Source organism: Prionailurus bengalensis, chromosome B1, assembly GCF_016509475.1.
Source record: "Prionailurus bengalensis isolate Pbe53 chromosome B1, Fcat_Pben_1.1_paternal_pri, whole genome shotgun sequence".
In the NCBI taxonomy this organism is placed as follows: Eukaryota; Metazoa; Chordata; class Mammalia; order Carnivora; family Felidae; genus Prionailurus; species Prionailurus bengalensis.
Window position 1 is genome coordinate 149,053,234 of NC_057344.1, and position 21,832 is coordinate 149,075,065.

The 21,832-nt window shown below is 38.4% G+C and overlaps 1 protein-coding gene across 8 annotated transcripts in view; it reads right to left on the reverse strand.

Moving 5' to 3' along the window:
- Positions 1 to 21,832, reverse strand: part of RUFY3 (RUN and FYVE domain containing 3) — an 82,674-nt gene that overhangs the window by 32,892 nt on the left and 27,950 nt on the right. For 2 of the 8 annotated variants that reach the window (XM_043572523.1, XM_043572528.1), the window contains one exon: positions 15,593 to 15,646. The exons of the other annotated variants lie outside the window; for them this stretch is intronic. In XM_043572523.1, the coding sequence (XP_043428458.1) occupies positions 15,593 to 15,646 (54 nt within the window). The remainder of the gene's footprint in view (positions 1 to 15,592; positions 15,647 to 21,832) is intronic. 8 annotated transcript variants of the gene reach the window in all.

The window sequence follows — 21,832 nt, forward strand, 5'->3', positions numbered from 1 at the left end:
AATGCTAACATTTAACACTATTATTTCAAAATCTGAACTTCTGTTCATTCATTCATTTTTTTCTATAAATAGTGACCATCTACTTGGTGTTAGATATTTAATGCTGGGATTCCAGAGATAAAAGACCTAGTTCCTGACATCAAAGTGCTCACTATTTATCAAACTTGGTTTACACAAATGTCTGGAGAACAGGGCAACTTACAGAGAACACTTGAAATTTCACAATAAACATTACCATCTTTGACAAAGATCAATTTTATTTCAGAACAAATAAAATTAAAATGTTTTTATATTAGCTCAAGTATCCTCTTTCTATGGAATCAAATGTAAATTTTATATAAATTTTAAGCCTAAGATACTAGATGCGATATTAATGTAAATTTCAGACACACTGTATACAAGTCTAATACAATTTCTTCTGCCACTGGATGTGGAAAAGTTTGAGAGGCTGTGTAAACGTACTGTAATAAGGACACTAACAAAAGTATACACAGGATATTATGAGAATATGCACAGAAGAAAGCTACCTGACCTGGCTCCCTTTTTCCTTCAAAAGAACTTTTTTTAAGTTTATTGATTTATTTTGAGAGAGACAGAGACAATGTGAGTAGGGCGAGGGCTGCCAGGACAGAGCCTGACGCACGGCTTGAACCCACAAAACTGTGAGATCATGATCTAAGCTGAAACCAAGAGTCAGATGCTTAACCGACTGAGCCACCCAGATGCCCCTTCCCTTCAAATTTAAAGGGCAGGTATGTATATATTAAGTTCTCAGAGATGAGGCTATTTGGTTTTAAAAAAAATATTTATTTATTTTGAGAGAGAGAGTGAGAAAGAGAGAAAGTGAGAGACAGTGGTGAGGGGCAGAAAAAGAGGGAGAGAATTCTAAGCAGGCTCCATGCTGTTAGCGCAGAACCTGATTCGGGGCTCAAACTCACAAACCGTGGCTTGAACTCACAAATTGTGAGATCATGACCTAAGCCGAAATCAAGAGTCAGATGCTCAACTGACTAAGCCACCCAGGCACCTTGAGACTGTTTTTTTTTTTTTTCTCCAGCTAATAAAATGTTTTTAGTCACTCTGTAGCATTTTAAGAAAATTAAGAAATACATATTAACATGGCTAATTCTGAACACTGTACTGAAAGTGGAAGAATGCAATTAAAGAAGATAAAGAAATTGGAGACATATAACCTGTGAAAGAGTGGGTCAAACATTACTCCTCTCACATGTTCTGTCTGATTCTACATCCAGAAAATCAAACAAACAAAATATGCAAAAAAATATAATTCATTAAGGTAACAGCGTACAAAATTAATATACAGACATTATTAGGTGCCATACACATCGGTAACAGAGGGTGAGACTTTTGAGTTCAGTCTTTTTTTTAAAATTTAATTTATTATTTTTTTTAATGTTTATTTATTTTAGAGACAGAGAGAGACAGAGAGTGAATGGGGGAGGGTCAGAGAGAGAGGGAGACACAGAATCTGAAGGAGGCTCCAGGCTCTGAGCTGTCAGCACAGAACCCAACGCTGGGCTTGAACTCACAGAGTGTGAGATCATGACCTGAGCTGAAGTCGGAAGCTCAACCGACTGAGACACCCAGGCACCCCAATTGAGTTCAGTCTTAAAGGACAGAAAGACATTGGTTTGGCAAAGAGCTGGGAAGGGAGCAGAATGGAAGGAACAGCTGGGACAAAGGCACTGAAGAATGAAAAGAACTTGGCACACTAAGAAAAATAAAATGGAAAAAGTGCCATAGTTTATGGTACATATGAGTAAATGCTGTCAAATGAGATGAGGGAAATAGGTAAAAGAGAGACTGCTAAGGATCTTTGTTAAGGAGTATGGATTTTACTTTATCAGTAAAGAGTTTAATGACAGGTGTGATGTCACAGATTTGAATCTTATTTATTTTTTAAAGTTTTATTTATTTAAGTAATCTCTACACCCAACATGGGGCTTGAACTCATGACCCCAAGATCAAGAGTCACATGCTCTTCCGCCTGAACCAGCCAGGCGCCCCACAGATATGAATTTTAGAGAAGCCATTGTCACAGCCACATGGAAGACAAACTGGAAGGGTGTTAGAACTCAATGCTGTGGAGCAAGTAAGGGTCTCCTGCAATAGTTGGGGAGAGAAACAATAAGGGAAGAGCCATCGGAGCTGTGGGGAGAAGAGGGAATTAATTAGCTTTGGGGGCTGTTCTAGGGGTAGGATGTCAGGATTTCAGGACTTGATGACCACTTAGATGTGAGAGGAGGAGGAGGAAGAATGGAGAGTAATTTTCTAGTTTTGGTGAATAGATGGGTAGGGGTACAAAGCACCATGGTGGGGAACACACCAGGAGCAGTGGACTAAAGAAACTACAGAAATGACTATAGTTACAATAATAAACTATATTAATTGATTTTCAAACCAAAGTTCTTTCAAGCATATGTGTATGTTTACTATAGGTCTTCAAGACTGCTAATTTCTTTTTTTTTTTTTTTTAATTTTTTTTTTTTTTAACGTTTATTTATTTTTGAGACAGAGAGAGACAGAGCATGAACGGGGGAGGGTCAGAGAGAGAGGGAGACACAGAATCGGAAACAGGCTCCAGGCTCCGAGCTGTCAGCACAGAGCCCGACGCGGGGCTCGAACTCACGGACCGTGAGATCATGACCTGAGCCGAAGTCGGCCGCCCAACTGACTGAGCCACCCAGGCGCCCCAAGACTGCTAATTTCTATATGAGGAAATATTAATGAACTTTACAGAGTAATGAGGCTCATTTAATTAATAGTGATGACAAAAGTGAACCCAAAGTCACATAGCTAAGAGTGACACTGAGTCACACTGTTCTGCAAACCCATCATCTGACCAAGACCCCATTCCATCTCTTTAGTGAAATGACTAATGTTCATACAGAGAAATCTTGAAATATTTTAAGAATAATTGAAGAAAATTAAATTATACTTAACATATATTAAGTATGTTATATTGTACCCAATTCTGGGTAAGTTGGGAATAATTCATATGTAACACAAGTAGTTACTCTTTAGAATTTCCTGGTTATTTGATAGATCAAAAATTTAGACTATATGAGAAACAAAAGTTGCCATACAGAGATTTTCAAAAGATACCTAAGAACATTAACATGAGATTAAAAATGACAAAATAACAAAGATATAGAGAGGAAAGCTTACTGTGTTTAGAATGTTTGAAGGCCAATAATTCCTAAATAAATCTATTTTGAACCTTTTCTGTAATATTTCTTTTTTTAACATATTTATTATTATTTTTTAAGTGTTTTATTTATTTTTCAGAGAGCACGCAAGTGGGAGAGGGGCAGAGAGAGAAGGGGACAGAGGATCCAAAGCGGGCTCCGCACTGACAGCAGCAAGCCCAATGCAGGGCTCAAACCCACGAACCACGAAATCATGACCTGAGCTAGACAGACACTCAACCAACTGAGCCACCCAGGTACCCCTGTACTATTTCTTAAAAACTGGGCATAAAATTGCTAGTCCTTGATAGTGAACAAATTACTGAAAGCACTAGAAGATCTTATAATAAAACACAATTTGACTATTCTAATGACACTTGAGAATCATGAACTTTGACTCAATCCTCACTTAAGAATAATCAATAGATGGGGTACCTGGGTGGCTTAGTCAGTTAAGTGTCCAACTCTTGGTTTCAGTTCAGGTCATGATCTCATGGTTTGTTCCAACCCCATGTTGGGCTCTGCGCTGAGAGCATGGGGTCTGTTTGGGATTCTCTCTCTCTGTCACTCCCCTCGCTCACTTTAATAAATAAGTTCTCCAAATAAATAAGTAAACCTAAATAGTATTAAAAAAATAACCAATAGATGGGGTGTCTGGTTGGCTCTGTCGGTAGAGCATGCAACTCTTGATCTCCGGGTTGTAAGTTTGAATCCCATGCTGGGTGTAGAGATTACTTAGAAATAAAATCTTTTTAGGGTGGCTGAGTCGGTTAAACGTCCAACTTCAGCTCAGGTCATGATCTCACGGTTCCAGCCCCAGGTGGGGCTCTGGGCTGAGGCTCAGAGCCTGGAGCCTGCTTCACATTCTGTGTCTCTATCTTTCTCTCTCTCTGCCCCTCCCCCACTCATGCTCTGTCTCTTTCTCTCTCTCTCAAAAATAAATAAAAACATTAAAAAAATCTTTTCAAAAATGTAAAAATAATCAAGAGTCTTAGGACCCTTAGATTATCTATGTACCCATACCTATCTATTCTCCTTAATGCCATTCCAAATACCATATAAAATTCTACTCGAGTAATAAAGAGGAAATACACTTAAGTAACATTTTGTCTGGTTGAAATCTTAAAGACGTTAGTCAAGAAAATTTAACAACAAATTTGTTTATCCTCATTGCTACCTTTCCTTGGTAATAGCGTAATCAAAGATGTGCTTCACTAAAATCCATCCTTATTATCAGGAACACTATATCCACCCACTACTTTTAATCTGTTTGATATTAATCACTTCTTTGTACCAATTAACTTATGACACCAGGCAAGGAGTCTCATTTCTTTGGGGCTTCAATTTCCTCATCTGTGAAATGAGGGTTAAGCTTGTTCAGTAATTCTTTTATCTGGTGGAAACAACACACACCCATATCGATCCTAATGACTCCCTGCAGCACCAATTCTCAAGGGGTCGGGGGAGTATATTATTAACTCTGGAATGGAGAGAAACAACAGGTTTTGGAAAACCCCACAAATGACCCTGATACCAAAAGAACTAGATCCTTGCCACTGCACATGTAGCCCTGGAATCAAAATTGGCATCACCTGGAAGCTTTTGGAAATGGGAGGCCTTAGGCTCCAATGGTACTACTGAATCAGGTTCTGCACTTTAACTCGACCCAAGGTGATCTATATGTGCATTAAAGTTTGTCAAGGCACTGACCTACATGACTCTTCCAGCTCTAGCATAACTTAATTCCATGATTTCACAGAAGCTTCCTCAAGGGCAACCAATAAACACATATACCAGTGGAAAGCCCAAGGAAGAAGGGGTAATAAAAGATTAGAACAGAAATAAACAGCACATTAAAGTACTGAGAAAATCAATGCAACCTGAAGTTGGTTCTTTGATAAGATCAACAACTGACAAATATTTAGCTTGATTGACCAATAGAAAAAGAGAGAAGACTTAAATTGCTAAACTGAGGAATGAAGAGGAGATATTGTTGACCTTACAGAAACAAAAAGGATTGGAAGGGAATACTACTGACAACTGTATGCCAAAATATTAGACAACCTAGACAAAATGAACATTTTCTAACGAAGATACAGATCACCAAAACTGACTTAAGAAACAGAAAATCCGTAACAGGTAAAGATACGGAATTTGTCAGTAAAAAAAACATCCCATAGAGGTGCCTTGGTGGCTTAGTCAATTGAGCATCTGAGTCTTGATTTCGGCTCAGGTCATGATCCCAGGGTCATGGGATCAAGCCTCACATCAGGCTCAACATGGGCACTCTCTCTCTATCTTCCTTTGCCCTTCTCCCCTGCTCTCTCTCTCTCTCTCTCTCTCTCTTTAAAAACAAAACAAAACAAAACAAAACAAAACAAAACAAAACAAGAAAAGAAAAAAAAACATCCCACAGAGAAGAAGCTGGAACCAGATGGCTTCATTATTGAAATCTATCAAACATTCAAAAAAATAAAGAATGAAAATAACCCTTCATCAACAATTCTAAAAAACTGGAAGATGGAACATTTCCCATTTCATTCTATGAAACCAATTATTACCTTAGATAAAAATCAGGCAACTATATAAAAAAACTATAGATTAATAAACACCTCTTATGAATATAGATGCAAAACCCTCAACAAAGTACTTACAAACCAAATCTAGCAACATATAAAAAGGATTATACAACATGACCAAATGGTTTTTTTTTTTTTAATTTTTTTTTCAACGTTTTTTTTTAATTTATTTTTGGGACAGAGAGAGACAGAGCATGAACAGGGGAGGGGCAGAGAGAGAGGGAGACACAGAATCGGAAACAGGCTCCAGGCTCCGAGCCATCAGCCCAGAGCCCGACGCGGGGCTCGAACTCACGGACCGCGAGATCATGACCTGGCTGAAGTCGGACGCTTAACCGACTGCGCCACCCAGGCGCCCCCCAAATGGTTTTTTAAATGACACCAAAAGTGGGGCACCTGTGTGGCTCAGTCGGTTAAGCATCTGACTTTGGCTCAGGTCATGATCTCATGGTTCAAGGGTTTGAGTCCCACATTGGTCTCTGCGCTGATAGCTCGGTGCCTGGAGCCTGCCTCACATTCTGTGTCTCTCTCTCTGCCCCTTCCCCACTTGTGCTCGCTCTTGCTCTCTCTCTCTCAAAAATAAATAAATACTAAAAAAAAATAATAAATGACTCCAAAAGCACAGCAACAGAAAAAACAAACAACCGGATTTTATAAAAATTAAAAAAATCTGTGCTTCAAAGGACATCATTAAAAAGTGAAAAGAGAGCCTACAGAATGGGAGAAAAAAATCACATTATATCCAATATCTAGAATATACAAAGAACTCTTACAATTCAACAAAAGACAACCCAGTAAAAAAGAATGGGCAAAGGATTTGAACATTTTTTTCAGAGAAGATATACATATAAATGGCTAACAAGTACATGAAATAATGCTCATTAGGAAAATGCAAATCAAAAACACAATGAGATACCACTTCACATTCACTAAGATGGATGTAATTAAAAAAAATTTTTTTAAAGGAAAATAACAAGTGTTGACAAGAACGTGGAGAAATTGGAACCCTAGTTCACTGTTGGCAGGAATGTAAAATGGTACAGCTGCTTTGGAAAACAGTCTGGCAGTTCCCCAAAGGTTAAACCATAGTCACCAATATGACCCAGCAATTTCCTTTTTAGGTGTATAACCAAAAGAAGGGAAAACACATGTCCATTTAAAACTCATACATGCATGTTCATAGCAACTTTACTCATAATAGTCTAAACATGGAAATAGTACAAATGTCCATAAATTGATGAATGGACAAATAAAATGTGGTTTGGTCAATGAAATGTCATTCACAGCAATAAAAAGGAATGAGGTACTGATACATGCCATGTTATGTATGAACCTTGAAAACACCATGCTGAATGTAAGAAGCCAGGCACTAAAGGCCCCATGTTTAATGATCGTTTACATGAAATGTCCAGAACAGGCAAATCTATAGAAACAGAAAGTGGGTGAGTAGTTGCCAGGACCTGGGGGAAAGAGGGATAGGAACTCAATGGTAATAGATATGTATAGGGTTTTTTTTGTAGGGTGATGAGAAGGAGAAGGCTCAGTAGCTCAGCACTGGTCTTGTATAGGGTGATGAGAATATTCCGGTAGTCGTGATGGAGGTACAACTTTATATATATGATACAGCTGAGAGTGGTGACTCTTATGGTATTGTGGTATGACTCTTATGGTATGGTGAATTATATCTCAATAAGGCAGTTCTTTCAAAAAACTAGAGACTTGCTGGAGGGGAGGGGGGCAGGGGGATGAGTTAAATAGGTAATGGGTATTAAGGAGAGAACTTGTTTTGATGAGCACGGGGTGCTGTATGTAAGTGATGAGTCACTAAATTCTTCACCTGAAACTTATTGTTACACTCTATGTTAACAAACAAGAATTTAGATAACAACTTGGAAAGAAAACACAAATAAATAAAATTAGGAAGATAATAGCAGTATTAAAAAATTAAAAAATAAAAAAAACTAGAGACTTAAGATATATAATAATGTATATTATGTATGGATCCTGATTTGAATAAACCAATTAAAAAGAGACATATTTAAGACAAGCAACCTTTGAAAATGAGCTGAATAAATAGTAGGTACTATTAAGAAATTATTGGGGCACCTGGGTGGCTTAGTCGGTTAAGCGTCCGACTTCGGCTCAGGTCATGATCTCACGGTCCGTGAGTTCGAGCCCCGCGTCAGGCTCAGTGCTGACAGCTCAGAGCCTGGAGCCCATTTCAGATTCTGTGTCTCCCTCTCTCTCTGCCCCTCCCCTGTTCATACTCTGTCTCTCTCTGTCTCAAAAATAAATAAACGTTAAAAAAAATTAAAAAAAAAAGAAATTATTGTTAATATCAAAGTGCTTACAAGTGGTAAGGAATACTGTTTGGAGTTTTCTTTAAAATGCAGATCTTCTGGGGCACCTGGGTGGCTCAGTCGGTTGAGCATCTGACTTTGGCTTGGGTCATGATCTCATGGTTAACGGGTTTGAGCCCTGCACTGGGCTCTGTGCTGACAGCTCAGAGCCTGAAGCCTGCTTTGGATTCTGTCTCCCTCGCTCTCTGCCCCTCCCCCGCTCATGCTCTGTCTCTGTCCCTCAAAAATAAATAAATGTTAAAAAAAAATTTAAAAAATAAAAATAAAAAAATACAGATCTTCTTCAAGATATGATGGGGTTACATCCCAACCAACGCATTTTCCATTGAAAATATAAATTAACACCTAACCTTTAACAGACCTAGCCTATCTTAAACATACTCAGTCACATTAGCCTAGAGTTGGGCAAAATCATCTAACAAAAGCCTATTTTATCACAAAGTGTTGAATACCCCATGTCATTTATTAAATACTGTACTGAGAGTGAAAAATGAATGGCTGTATGGCACAGGATGGTTTTAAGTGTATCAGATGTTTACCCTTGTGACTGCGTGGCTTGACTGGGAGCCACATTTCTCTGCTATTGCCCACCATCCTGGGAAAGCTTGGGAAAAGGTGAAAATTCACAACGTGAAGTATGGTTTCTACTGAATGAATATCCCTTTCACACCACCATAAAGTAAAAAAGTCCTAAGTTGGGGGTTGTAAGTACTCCAGGAACAAAAATATGGAAATTGATGAAATAAGATCAGCAAATATTGACAATTATTAAAGCTGGGTGATGGCAACTTTAGGTTTCATTACTCTATGTAGTTGAAAACTTCCATAATTAAAAATAAAAAAGAGGTTCTGTTTTCTTTTGCTTCAGGTCAAGGTTTAACTGCCAACCTCCAATGAGAAGACTACCTCTATACTGTTTTCCCATCTCTGAAAATAACCAAAAACCCCTTCTGATTGGCATTAATACTGAACTGAATGATCTTATTTGGTGATTTAATGTTTCCAAACCATTCTTTTATATACCATCACTCATTCTTGATAAGGCATTGTGAACTTTATATGTATATCCTGAACAAAGAGCTCCTAAAACCCTTAAAATTTCCTAAGTGATAAGAGCCATAGAAACATCTTTTGTTATATGTGGTTTTTGTCCCTGGCTCCTGAAATAGCTCCAGAGTTAAGGGTAAAAGAAGCATTTTTGGAAAGTCCCTAAGGATGGGGGTTGGTTACCCAGGAGCAATAGCCATGTGATTAAAGGGTTGGAAGTTTCAGCTGTACCCCACCCCCCAACTCCAGGGAGGGGAGAGGGGCTGAAGATTGAGTTCAGTCATCAATGACGAATAATTTAATCAATCAGGCCTATATAATGAAACTTGCATAAAAATCCTAACCAAAAGGGATGAGACAGCCACTGGGTTGGTGGACACACTGAGGTGCTAGGAGGGTGAAGCACCCAGAGAGAGTATGGAACCTCTGAGCTCCTTCCCACACACTTAGCCCTATGCACCTCTTCCACCTGGCTGTCCCTGAGTTGTATTCTTTTGTAATACACCATAATCTAGCAAGTAAACTCTCTTCCTGAGGCCTGAGCCATTCTGGCAAATTATCAAACTTTATGAGGGGGTCACAAGAACCTCTGATTTAGACCTAGTTGGTCAGAAGCAGAGGTGACAACCTGGCCTAGCAATTAGCATCTGAAATGAGGGGGCACCTTGTAGGAGTAACCTCCTAACCCGTGGAGTCTGCACTAACTCCAGGTAGATGGTGTCAGAATTGAACTGATGCTAGCGAATTGGTTGGTGTGGGAAAATCCCCCGCATAGTTGGTGTCAGAAGTAGTGTGAGCAGTAAAGGAAAAGTGTTTTTCTTTTAGGCATCCACTATCTTTAATGTTTAAAAGATGTCCATTTACACACACTCTTTTCCAAGAGTTTCCTATGAAAATGCACTGGTTTCTTCTTCATTAGGCTCCCATATCATAATATAATCAATTTTTGTTTTGGGAGCTTCCCGAACTCAACACCACAGAAGAATACCTAGAAAATTTCCGGGAACATTTATAAGTTAGGACAACAGTCAGTCGTCTCTGTTTTGAGGCAACATAAGAAATTTAGGAGATAAGTACAAACCCAAAAGTTCCTTGCTTTGCTCAGCTTATTCCATAGAAATAGTTTAAATGTTGAGGGCACCACTGTGACTTAGGACAGCTACAGCTCTGATCTAGAAGAGTTAGATCTCCGTTTCTCACATTCCCTGATACTGGGAAAATTTCTCATTTCTTTATATTTTACCTGTAAAATGTTGGGAGAGACAATCCTCCTTGGCCCTCTTGTGCCATTACACATCTTTACTGGGTTGTCTCAAGACTGCAACAAGACCTTGACCACTCTTTTATCTGGGTCATCTGTCAGGGCTGTTTATGCAGCTGATAGTCATGAGAGGTGAGGCTTTCTTACTGCTTCCTATAAAAGCAATGGGTTCTCCAAAGTCAGTGTTCCTCAGCTGCAACACCCACCCACCACATGCAGAGCATCTTGCTGAGCCTTATGGTGTCTACTAGGTGGGACTCTTGTGCAAGACACCAGTATGCTGATGTTCAGGCTGTTTGCAGCGTCATGAGTAATAAAGTCCTTTGTCTCCCACTAGGAGTCTTGTATCTTTTGCCAGTATCTAAGAACAGAATCAGGCTAATTGTTCAGGTTGTAAACAGGGTAAACTCCAGACCTGACCAAAAACCTGGAATAATCTCGATCTTTAGGTTAATGCCGGGAATACTATACACCTGTGTTCCAAATGAGACACCACCAAATACTGTAGGATTTGAGGAAGACCCTCAAGGTGAAATCACAGAAAACACGGAAGAATGCATTCCAAAAGGTGGGAATGGGTGTGTGAAATGAGGTAAAGAGAATCGGAATGGCATGGGGAGAGCTGGCAAGCACGGGAAAGGTGACAGAGGTGACAGAGTGAGAAAGGTGACAAAGTCAGGTGACAGAGGTCTCTAAAAGCAGACAGGTAATGAAACAGGTAATGAGAACCACTCTAGGTTTTGAGCAGAGAGGTGGTGTAATCAAAACTTTGAAGATGATGAGTCTGAGAGGATTATGCACAGTGAATTTGGGCGGGGGGCAGGGGGAAGAGGACCAAAACTGCCTGCCATGAAGGACTGTACCAGTTAAGGAAACAGAACAGTCACGAACAGCCAAAGTTTTTGCCCCGTGAGACTGGAAATGAAAATGAAAAAACTGAGTAACTATTTGGAGGAAAGGGGTAAAATCAGGTTGGTTTCAGATATGGTAAAGGACACTTATGTGAAGTATTCTCAACATATTTTTTCATCACATAGCTGTAAATACAAATTAAAGTTTGAGGTTGGATAATCATTAGCATAGGGATAATAGTGGCAATTATTAGATGCTTTCACCAGAGGAGATGGTTTATACAGAAACAGAAGGATGAAGGTTTAGTTGCCCAGCCTTTGGAGGATGACAATAATTGTATGCAGGAAACAGAATCTAAAATAGAGCCATTTCAGGAAGAGCTCTCTTTCTTAGAGCTTAGTACCTACAGCAGCTTTCAAACTAAAGGTCATACTCCTTAGTGGAGTATAAAATTGATTTACTATGTCTCACCATAGTAAGGTCATGTATTGATACATGTTCTAGAGGTCATGTTCTAGGTACATACAAATAAATAATGTATGTACTGAGTTTTGATGAAAACATGTTTTTACAGTGGGTCTTAAGTCAAATACGTTTGAACTCTGGTGTAGTGGTCAAGGGCACAAGCTTTGGAGTGAGCCTGTGGGAGTTTGAACTCTACTTGAATTCTACCCTGTGCGATTCTGGGAAAGTTTATCTCTTTTTTCTCTGCACTTTTTTTTGAGATAATTGTTGATTCACATGCAGTTCTAAAAATTGTGGTGGTTGTGTGTACCCTTAACCTAGTTCCCCCAAATGTAACACTTTGCAAAAACTAGAGTACATTATCATAACCAGAATACTCATATTGAATTACAGTTAACACACACAACGTTGCCATCAACACAAGGATCCCTCATCTTGCCCTTTTAAAGCCAAACTCACTTTCCTCCAGCCCCCTACCCTCTCCTAACCCTTGGCAACTACTATTTTCCATTTCTATACCTTTGCCATTTCAAGAATATTATATAAACGTAATCACACAGTATGTAACTTTTTAAATTGGCATTTTTTTCCCCCACTCAGCATAATTCCTTATATTCATCCAAGTTGTTGGGTGTATCAATAGCTTGTTCCTTTTTATTGCTGAGCAGTATTCCACCTGGCAATTTTCTTCACGGGGTAGGCCTCACTTTCCTCATCTATAAAACAATACTAGGGTTTTGAAGACTAAACAAATTAGTATGTGTTAAATATTTAGAAATGCTTGGGACATGCTAAGAATAAAACATTGTTAGTGATTAAAATTATTATGGTTTTCCATAAGTATAAGTGCAACAATTTTATTTAAAATAAACCTTTACTCAATGACTATGTGACACAGTGTTACATGCTAAGAATATCTCTTAGATATGTTCCTTCCATTTTTCACGATGGCGGACATTAAGTCTTAACCCAAAAGAAAATGTCAAGGAACCAGTAAGCAATCTTGATCAAAAAGTATGTCACAAAGGTGTATCATTTCCCTAATTCAAGTAACATCCCAACTATTTCAATGCTCAGAAAGATGGGCAATAATCTGGACAACTGCAAATTCACTGAATCCATTTAAGAGGCTGGTAATGAGTACAGAAAGGAATTTAATATTTGAGAAACTAAAGATAGTAAATGATCCGCTTTTATTATTTCATTTAATCTTCATAATTTTCTCGTGAGTTTCCAAACTTTTAGACACAAATTAATAGTGTATAATGAGATGGGATGCCAGATGATTGATCAGTGTTGTAAGCAAGATACATTTTCATCCTCAGAAGACATTTCATATTCTGTTAGACAGGAGTGACAGACACACTGAATGTAAAACCAACAACCATCACTGTAAGAAATCAGTTTGCCAGAAGAAACTTCAATCTTGACAAAATTTAAAACAAAACAAAACCCAAAAGCTAATAGTTCTAATCTGCAACCTCCTAGACTTTGTTATGTTAAAAAGCAAATTTTCAGGAGGCTGGAGTCAACACTTCATCTATTAAAAAGTCAACTGTTATGACACATCCATAATAACAGATAAGAGACAGAATTGAAACAGTTCAGCGGTAAAGGTCTCCTGAAAAGATCTGAGTCTACATACATCTCAGCTTTCTCAGATCTGAAACCAGAACCCACCCCAGGCTCTGAGTTGCTAACTCTGTTACATGTGGGCAATACTCTTTAACTCATGTTTATTCTTGTAACAAGCACTTTTATAAAAACTCTTGTTATGTAATAACATAGTAAAACTCTAGCATTTTACATAACTGAAATGAGGCACGAGAAGTAGAAAATGATAATAAAAAAGACAGGGATGAATGACTCAAAAAAGTTAATGAGTAAAGCCCCTTCCCTTCCACCATTCTGATTGTCATTTCTTTTAAAAAACTCCATTCCAGAAAGACTTTTCTGTAAATACGTTCTTGACCAACATTACCATACACTACATGACTGGTAATTTACTACTATCATCAAAGTATTGACAGTTCACATCTTCTGGGCTTTTTATGTGCTATATTGTTACAATTCACCTCATTTCCCTTTCTGATTTCACCTGTGGCAATCATTCACAAAAATTCCCACAAAAACAAGATGAAAAAGAGGAGGCTGACTCTCACAGTAGGCTTGATTCTTTCAGTAGTACTTTGTATTAAAGAAATGGAATTTTGTCAGGTTGAGTCCTAGGGAAGAAGTCTTCAAGAAGGACATAGATTTTTTGGCTTTTATGCAGCATTTTTTTTTAGTACCTAGTCTATTAAAGGAATCGAAACCTTATACCTGTGTGGTGCCTGGTAAATAATAGTAATAGCAACTAACATAATAGTAAACGCTACTCACTGAATGAATCAACACCCTCCTCTTTGTTTTTCGTTGTCTATGAACTGTCAATCAACCAGGTAATACTGATTTGCTTTTTCTTCGAATTATATGTAACTGGTTATATTAAAAGATGGAATAAAGATATAGTTTGACTGTGGGAAATGAGGTGAAACTCATAATAGTTTACTCATTCAAAGTAAAGTGAAGAAGAAACTACTGGGCATCAGTAGAGACAAAATGCCTTAGTCTTGTCTGGTGTGACCAAATGGACTGAGCACAGTACCACCCCAGATCTCACATGGACACCAAGAAGTTTAAGACAACCTCTATTCAAGGATATTACACTTGAACTAGGACGATAAACACAAAAAGGAGAGAACAAGTAAAAAGCCTTAAGCTCCAAGTTCTGAAGAACTTGAGTGAATGGAGAAATGAACGTGGGCCACAGCTGTCAAGGAGCACTTCCTTCCTGGAGCACGCATCTGGGCTAGAGGGCGGTGCCCCAAGCACAGCGGGGCACAGGGCAGGTAAGGGAGAAGGGGAGTAAGTGCTCTGGGTGGAATGCTGCAGGTACAAGGCAGGAGAGGAGGCTGACGGCACTCAAGGCACTCAGGCACAGGCAATGAAAAGGCCAGTCTGCGCGCAGGGCCAGTCTCCTGTGTGTGCTAGGAGAGTGTGTGCTGAAGCTGGGGGACGTTTAGTGCCCAGGCAAAGTGGGAGAATGTAAATGACAGAGTGCAGTGGAGCCAAACTTCAATTTTTCTATTTTTATTATAAAATGTATAAATTACCTTGAGCTCCCTAAAGTTTGGTGCCGATTTCAGAAGAAACGATTGGTTTAGGGAAACTTCATATATTGGAGCATATGTGCTACTTTTGAAAGTAATTCCACTGGAAAGTAATGCTAATACGGGGCCAAGATGAAAGTGCTTCATGTTATGGAAATCTACAAATCAGAACAACATTCCAGACTGGATACTTCAGATTCCTGGGATTGGTTTGTTTTTGGCCACTGTGGAATTCACAGAAATATATTTTTTCACAAATGATAAAAAAATGTGTTTACTTCTTCCCAACAAATGAAAAAACAGTCTAGAAAAATTTGATGTAATTTTGAAATAAAGTCCCCTTAAAACATTTATTATTAGGATATTTAACAAATATCCTAAAGGAACAGCATAAACATATATGCTTTACTTGGAACCACAAGGATAAAGATTTTAAGTGCAAGACTCTGAAAACCCTAATCCTGTACAAATGAAGTACCTGTATGGAAAATGTAGCAAATATTTTTATTACTCCAATTATTGCCATGGGAAATAAAACCTAAAGCTGACAGTCTCGCTTATGGAAAACAATCAAAAGGTGGTTAGAAATTAAAAAAAAAAAAAAAAAAAGAAAGAAAGAAAGAAAAGAAAGGAAAAAAAAGCTGAAAGATGTTGGTGTGGCACGCACCTTCTGTATCATCGCGCATTTGCTCCACCAAATCTGTCAAATCCTCCCAAGAGTCTTTGCAAACGGCAAAAAGAAAGGAAAAGAAAGATAAAATGTCATGCAAGCCAAGAAAGAAAAGTGCTATTAAAAACAAGGTTTCAAAAGGATAACTGAAAGGGAGATTTCCTAGAATTCTTTCAGCTTAACCCAGAGATTAACAGTGAAAACGGCTGGAAATACTCCTGAGAAGGGGTAGGACTCTAAGCAGAGACATCGACTACGACTATTAAATTTGTTTCAAAGCTAAAATCATTTCAAAGTTTCTAACAAAAGGAAACAAGGATTCATATCCCATAAAAAATAACAGATTTTTTTCCACTGAAAAGCAAGATTAGGCTCTTTGTATTTTAAGTGCACACAACATTGGCCTCATTCAACGTTTGTTTTGACCACTTCAGTGGAGCTGGAAAATATGTGGAATGCTTTTTAGAATCAGGCCAAATATGATACAAACTAGTGACTTTTCTTAAAATAACCACAGAAAAGTCCAAATACCTCTCTCAAAACCCTCCACCCATACAGTTCTTCCCCAAACCAAAAATAAAGGAAAAGATGCTGCTTTGAAGACAGACAAAATAAATCATTTATAATTCAATACAGATGTGCCTTCAGTTAAAAGTATAGTACTCTCTCCTTTTTCTATAAATTCAATATTCCTGTACACAGAATATTCCATGTGAGGGAGAAGGACAGGAAAGAATGAGAAGATTACAAATATAATAGGTACTTCTGTGTCTTAAAGCTGTAAGATGACTTTGGAAATAAGAGAACCTATAGAAATTTTTCAAAAAGTACACCAGCTTCATCGTTCAGTAATTCTGAAGCTATTATATTGTACACACCTGCAATATTCATATTCAAACTCACAAAATCAGGTGAATTTTGTGTGTGTAAATATGCAGCAAATAAAGGGACATTCTCAGAGGATGAAGCATAACAAAAATGAAAATGGGCACGATAAGCCTTCCGTCTTGAAAAATGTATCACAGAAACCAGCACAGGATCTGAAGCAACAAGTGGAAATCACCATTTAGGAAAGGAATTTATCATTTGTCCTGCTTTTTCACTAGTTTATTATATCATCACTGTAATTCTTCAATTCAACTGGTTAATTTCTAGCTCTGCTGTGGTATAGTGGTTATTCAAGTGGGCTGTAAGGGCACATTCTAGTTAAATAAATAAATATATGATCACTTATCCTACAAAGATGTGCAAAAAACATACAAGTATGTAAAACATTTCAGTTTAAATTCAGAAAACAGGGAAGCAGATGAGGATGTAATCTGTGATTATGTTGGTACTGTGATGTTGTGATTTTGATAATATGTTGATATGTGATTAAAGTAGCAATTTTTGAAAACTATATATAGATTGTTGGTTAGGCCAGACATGGGGACAGGCAATGCAAGAAGAATGCAAGTTTCTATAACCTTTTACACTTGTACTGTCTCCCGATTAAAAAGTCTAGAAATTAATAATTAGAAAACCAAGCGCAGATGTAGGGCACAGGGAAATAGGATTAAATCCCTAACTTGCATCAACATCCCAAGGAAGTCACCTTACAAAGGGAGGCAGGAGAGCACAGTTCTGAGAGCAGATTCAGGATCACTGGGGCTGGCATCCCAGCTCCACCCCTACTCGCCCTATGACCTTGTCCCTGTACTTCATGTCTCTTACCTCAGTTTCCTCATTCTGGAAAACAGGGAAAAGAACAGTACCTATCTGACAACACTGTTGTGAGGAGCAAAAGAGTAACACACGCCAAGTCCTTCATGTTAATATTTTCCAGCCAAATATATTTTGAAATTCAGATTATTTTTTAATTTTAGAAAGGCAAAATGGTAAATACTGAGGCCCAAACCCCCCCACAAAACCATGCAGAACTAGCAGGCTCCGGGGCAGCACTTCACAATCAAGCACATTAATATTTCTGCAGGAAATAAATGAATGTTCAAATTAAATAGGATAAATAAAGACTATAAATAACCTCAAATAAATTCAGGTCATGTCTTAGCACCAAATGAATTCAGGCGAATTTATGAAAAATGCTCTTGGTTTTCAGAGTGTTTTTGGATTCTGCAATTGTGTATATGTATGTGCAAAGCACTTAGTGTTTCATATAGAAAAAGCATAATATAAGTGCTAGTTACTATTATTTTATAGTAAATTAGTGCTAAAATACATTACGTATAGATATATTTCCATATATCACTTTCAATATCCTGACAATATGCTACAGATTTATATTACATAGGATTATAGGTTTATAAGAATGTACTTCTTAAAAAAATTTTTTTTAATGTTTGTTTATTTTTGAGAGACAGAGACAGAGTGTGAGCAGGGCTGGGGCAGAGAGCGAGGGAGAGACAGAATCTGAAGCAGGCTCCAGGCTGTGAGCTGTCAGCACAGAGCCCCATGCAGGGCTTAAACTCACGAACTGCCAGATCATGACCGGAGCTGGAGTCGGACGCCTACCGACCGAGCCACCCAGGCGCCCCAATAAGAATATACTCTTAACCATCACACTAGTTTACAGACTTGCTATGCTCACCTTGTGAAAGTCAGCAAGGTGAATATTACCATTTATCCTTCATTTTCTTCACCTAGAAACTATATTTGTCACCTAATAAAATAAAAGTACCTAATTATCGAAATGAAATATAAAGATCCTCTGAGATTCATGCACAGAAGAGCTCTGGAAAGTGAATTTCTAGGTAGGAATGGTTGGTGAGTACAAGGGACCTCTCTGACTTTCCCCTTCCGTGTCCCATCTACAAGTTTCCCAGTCTACTCTGACCAGACATATTTTCTGTTTTGTTTTTAAAACAAAAAGGTTCTGAGTATCAGGGTGATGGAATCAATTTAAAAGAGCCCTCCTCCCCTGAAAGATAAGAGGCGTGTTTTCTCCTCCTAAAGTTGTTCTCCCCTTACCTCGGCAAGGTCAGGATTTCATTGCAATAAAGAATGGATACTGTGCTGTTCTTTTACATTCCTCAAAGAAGGACTTACAAAATATTTTAAAAATTATGCTATCTGGAATATGTTCAAATTGTCAAAACAACAATGATAGTGTCTAATACATGAATCAAAGAAAGTACTAGCATGGATAACTCTGGTCTTTTCGCCAGAACGTTTCATTTTTCTAGGGATTATACTTTGTTATTCTCAGCATGTTTTTGCCTGATCTAAAAATCTATGGTAACTTTAATTTGTGTCATAATAATACATATTCACAAGTTTCAGAGAGTGGTAACCTAAAGGTTTGCTAGTTGCTACAGAAGATAGTCCTGAATTAAAATCTTGCTATAGATAATGAATAATTCAGAGTTGTACCAGTCAGAACTATGTCAAATGTACACTGTAAATGTTAAAGTAAATAGTAAAGGGAGCTTCCAAGGTTACTCTGGCTAAACAGACAGCCTCATTCCCACTCAGAACACTGATTTCTTATGAGTGCATAGCTTAGAAATGCCAAGTGGACTGTCACTGTGTGTGGTGCCCCAAGTCTGGTAATGAAACATCAGGACCACCACACCACTCTAAATGCTTGGATTGCATGGTTAAAAATGGTGCACCTAACAGATTCAGGAGAAGCATGTGAACAAAGACATTTTCTAAAGTCAAGAAATAAGAGACAAGGCTAGAAGTGTACGAGGGCCCCGAATTAAGGAAGCATAGCTGATCTGAGGTTTAATGAACTATTTTCTTGGCTACCGTTCTGTTTCAAGTCTAAGAATGAGTAAGTCAGCAAACTAATATATATGGCACTATAAATAACTAATTAGCAACTACCGTAAAATATTTGCTCTTACAGAACATGGTGACTCAATGGCAATGGCTGTGTGGCCTGGTAGGAGGGACCTTGGCTTTGGTACTGATATATATCTGGGGTAGGACCACTGCTCTCACAAAACCTTGGGCCCTGTGTAGTTCCATCTTTTTTCTCTGATGAGGGAAGTAGCTGAAGCTCCTTCTCTCCTGAGAAATGCTTGAATGTGCTCAAAGTGCCTCGCCATTGTTTATGTATCCAGGGCTGTGAGATCTCTCTTCTTGATAGATTCTTTTTCCAGGAGTCTTATAACTATGGACAACAAAGTTACAGCCAAGTTTAGAGAAATATGTAACCAAGTTACATTGTCTCCTTGATGCTAGGTGACTCTGATTTAGAGTGTTATTTTTAAAAAGCTTATTCATTTCTTGGGGGAAAGCCTTCTTGAAGCCCCAACTACTGATCATAAAGCACTCTTCGATGGACTGTTATGAAAATGAAAGCTAACTCATTTAAAGTACTTAGCACACCTTAGATTCAATGTGAACTTTACCTTTACAAGAAACTAACAAGCTGGATTCCACTAAGTATATTTGCCACAATTAAAAAAGAAAATAGGGGGGAAGTGGGGTTAAATAAAAAAAAACAAACTAATATTAAACAGGGTAAAAATAAGCCAACACAAGCAGACCAAATGACAAGTTTAACAGCTGAGATACTCTTAAACTAACTAGTAACATAATTAGCTTTAGTAATATAAAAATTAGTAAAGGAACTGCCAAACTAATTTTAAAAAGTACAAAGAGGTTCTGTTCTAATAAACCAGTAGTTTAGACCAAGATCTATTTCTTCCCCACAGTAGAGTTAAAAACAAAAATATCAGCAAAGAAACACAAATGGTCTTGGAAAAAAAGTAATATTAAGTGATTGTGATCTTGTGATTTATAATAAATATCTATTTGGTCTTCTTCCCCAGTCCCTGGCACAGGGCTCCCAAAACCCCTGTAAATTCCTAAGTGATAAGAGCCCTACAAGCATCTTTTGTTCTAATGAGGTGATTCTAGGTGGGCTCCTGGATGGGGGCTGGTCCCCAAAAAGACCAAGCCATGCTTCTAAGTTTGGAATTTTCAGCCCACCACTCACTTCTTTAGAGAGGGGAAAGGGGCTGGAAATGGAGTTTATTGATCATGCCAACGGAGGAAGCCTCCACAAAATCCTAGTAGTATGGGGTTTGAAAGCTTTCCAGGGGGGTGCACACCCCAAATCCACCAGGAAGAAGCTCCTGCATTTGGGACCCTCCCAGACCTCACCCTATGTATCTCCCCTTCATCTGTATCCTTTTTTCATAACCTTTAATAAACTGGCAAACTTAAGTGTTTCCCTGAGTTCCGTGAACTGTTCTAGCAAATCACTGAATCTAAGGGGAAAGCGGTCATGGGGACGTCTGATTTGTTAGCCAAGTTGGACAAAAGTTGTGGGTAACCTGGGGATCTACTACTTGTGATTAGTATCTAGAGTGGGGGGCAGTTCTGTGGGGCTGAGCTCTTAACCTGTGGGATCTGACATTACCTCCAGGTAGGCAAAGTCAGAATTGAGTTAAACTGTACACCCAGCCGGTGCCACAGATTGGTGTTGGACCACCCGCCCCACACACATACATCTGGTGACCAGAAGTGTTAGAAGTGAGGCGTCCTGAGTGAAAGGAGAAAGACACAAGAGAACTATAGGTTTTCCTAATACAGTTATCAACACTTGGGCCATTTAATACTTAGGCTTTATGTTGAACAAAGGCTTTTACTAAGGCAGATAGTACAGTGAGTTTGTACAGAAGTCACAAGTATGAAATATCACAGGCACTTCCCTTCAGAACTAAGTAACTGCGACATGAGGTAAACAGAGATTGGTATTAGAGAGATAAGAGAAGATAAAATGGATTCCTAAATCAGGTGAGCAGCTACGTGATACTGGAAGGCTAAGGAGGACACAGCCTGATGGAGAGTGAGAGGATGAGGGAAAGGGGGCCTCCCCAAATTAGCAGAGCCTTTGCCACCTACCTGAATGGCTGCAATGGAAGAAATAATCATGAGGTGTCTGATACCTCAACTGGGAAGCTTGCTGCCCACAGGCCTAGACATTGTGGGATTCTCAGATGAAATGTAGTACACCCTGAATTTTACAGCTCTAGGAGAAAGAGAAATCTCAGCAGCCTTTTCATCCCAGAAAACAAACTCCAGCAATCAGAAAATTTCTCATTGTACATTTAACAGTAAAACTCATTCTCTTCTACCTAAGATATTGTCACTGGCTTAAAGAAAAAAAAAAAAACCAGATAAAACATAATCATGGAGTTTACAGCTGCTGAATCAACTGTTCTAAAAACCACAACTGTTTCATTTGGAAAGTTCAGATTTTAGTACTGTGAGAAACCACAA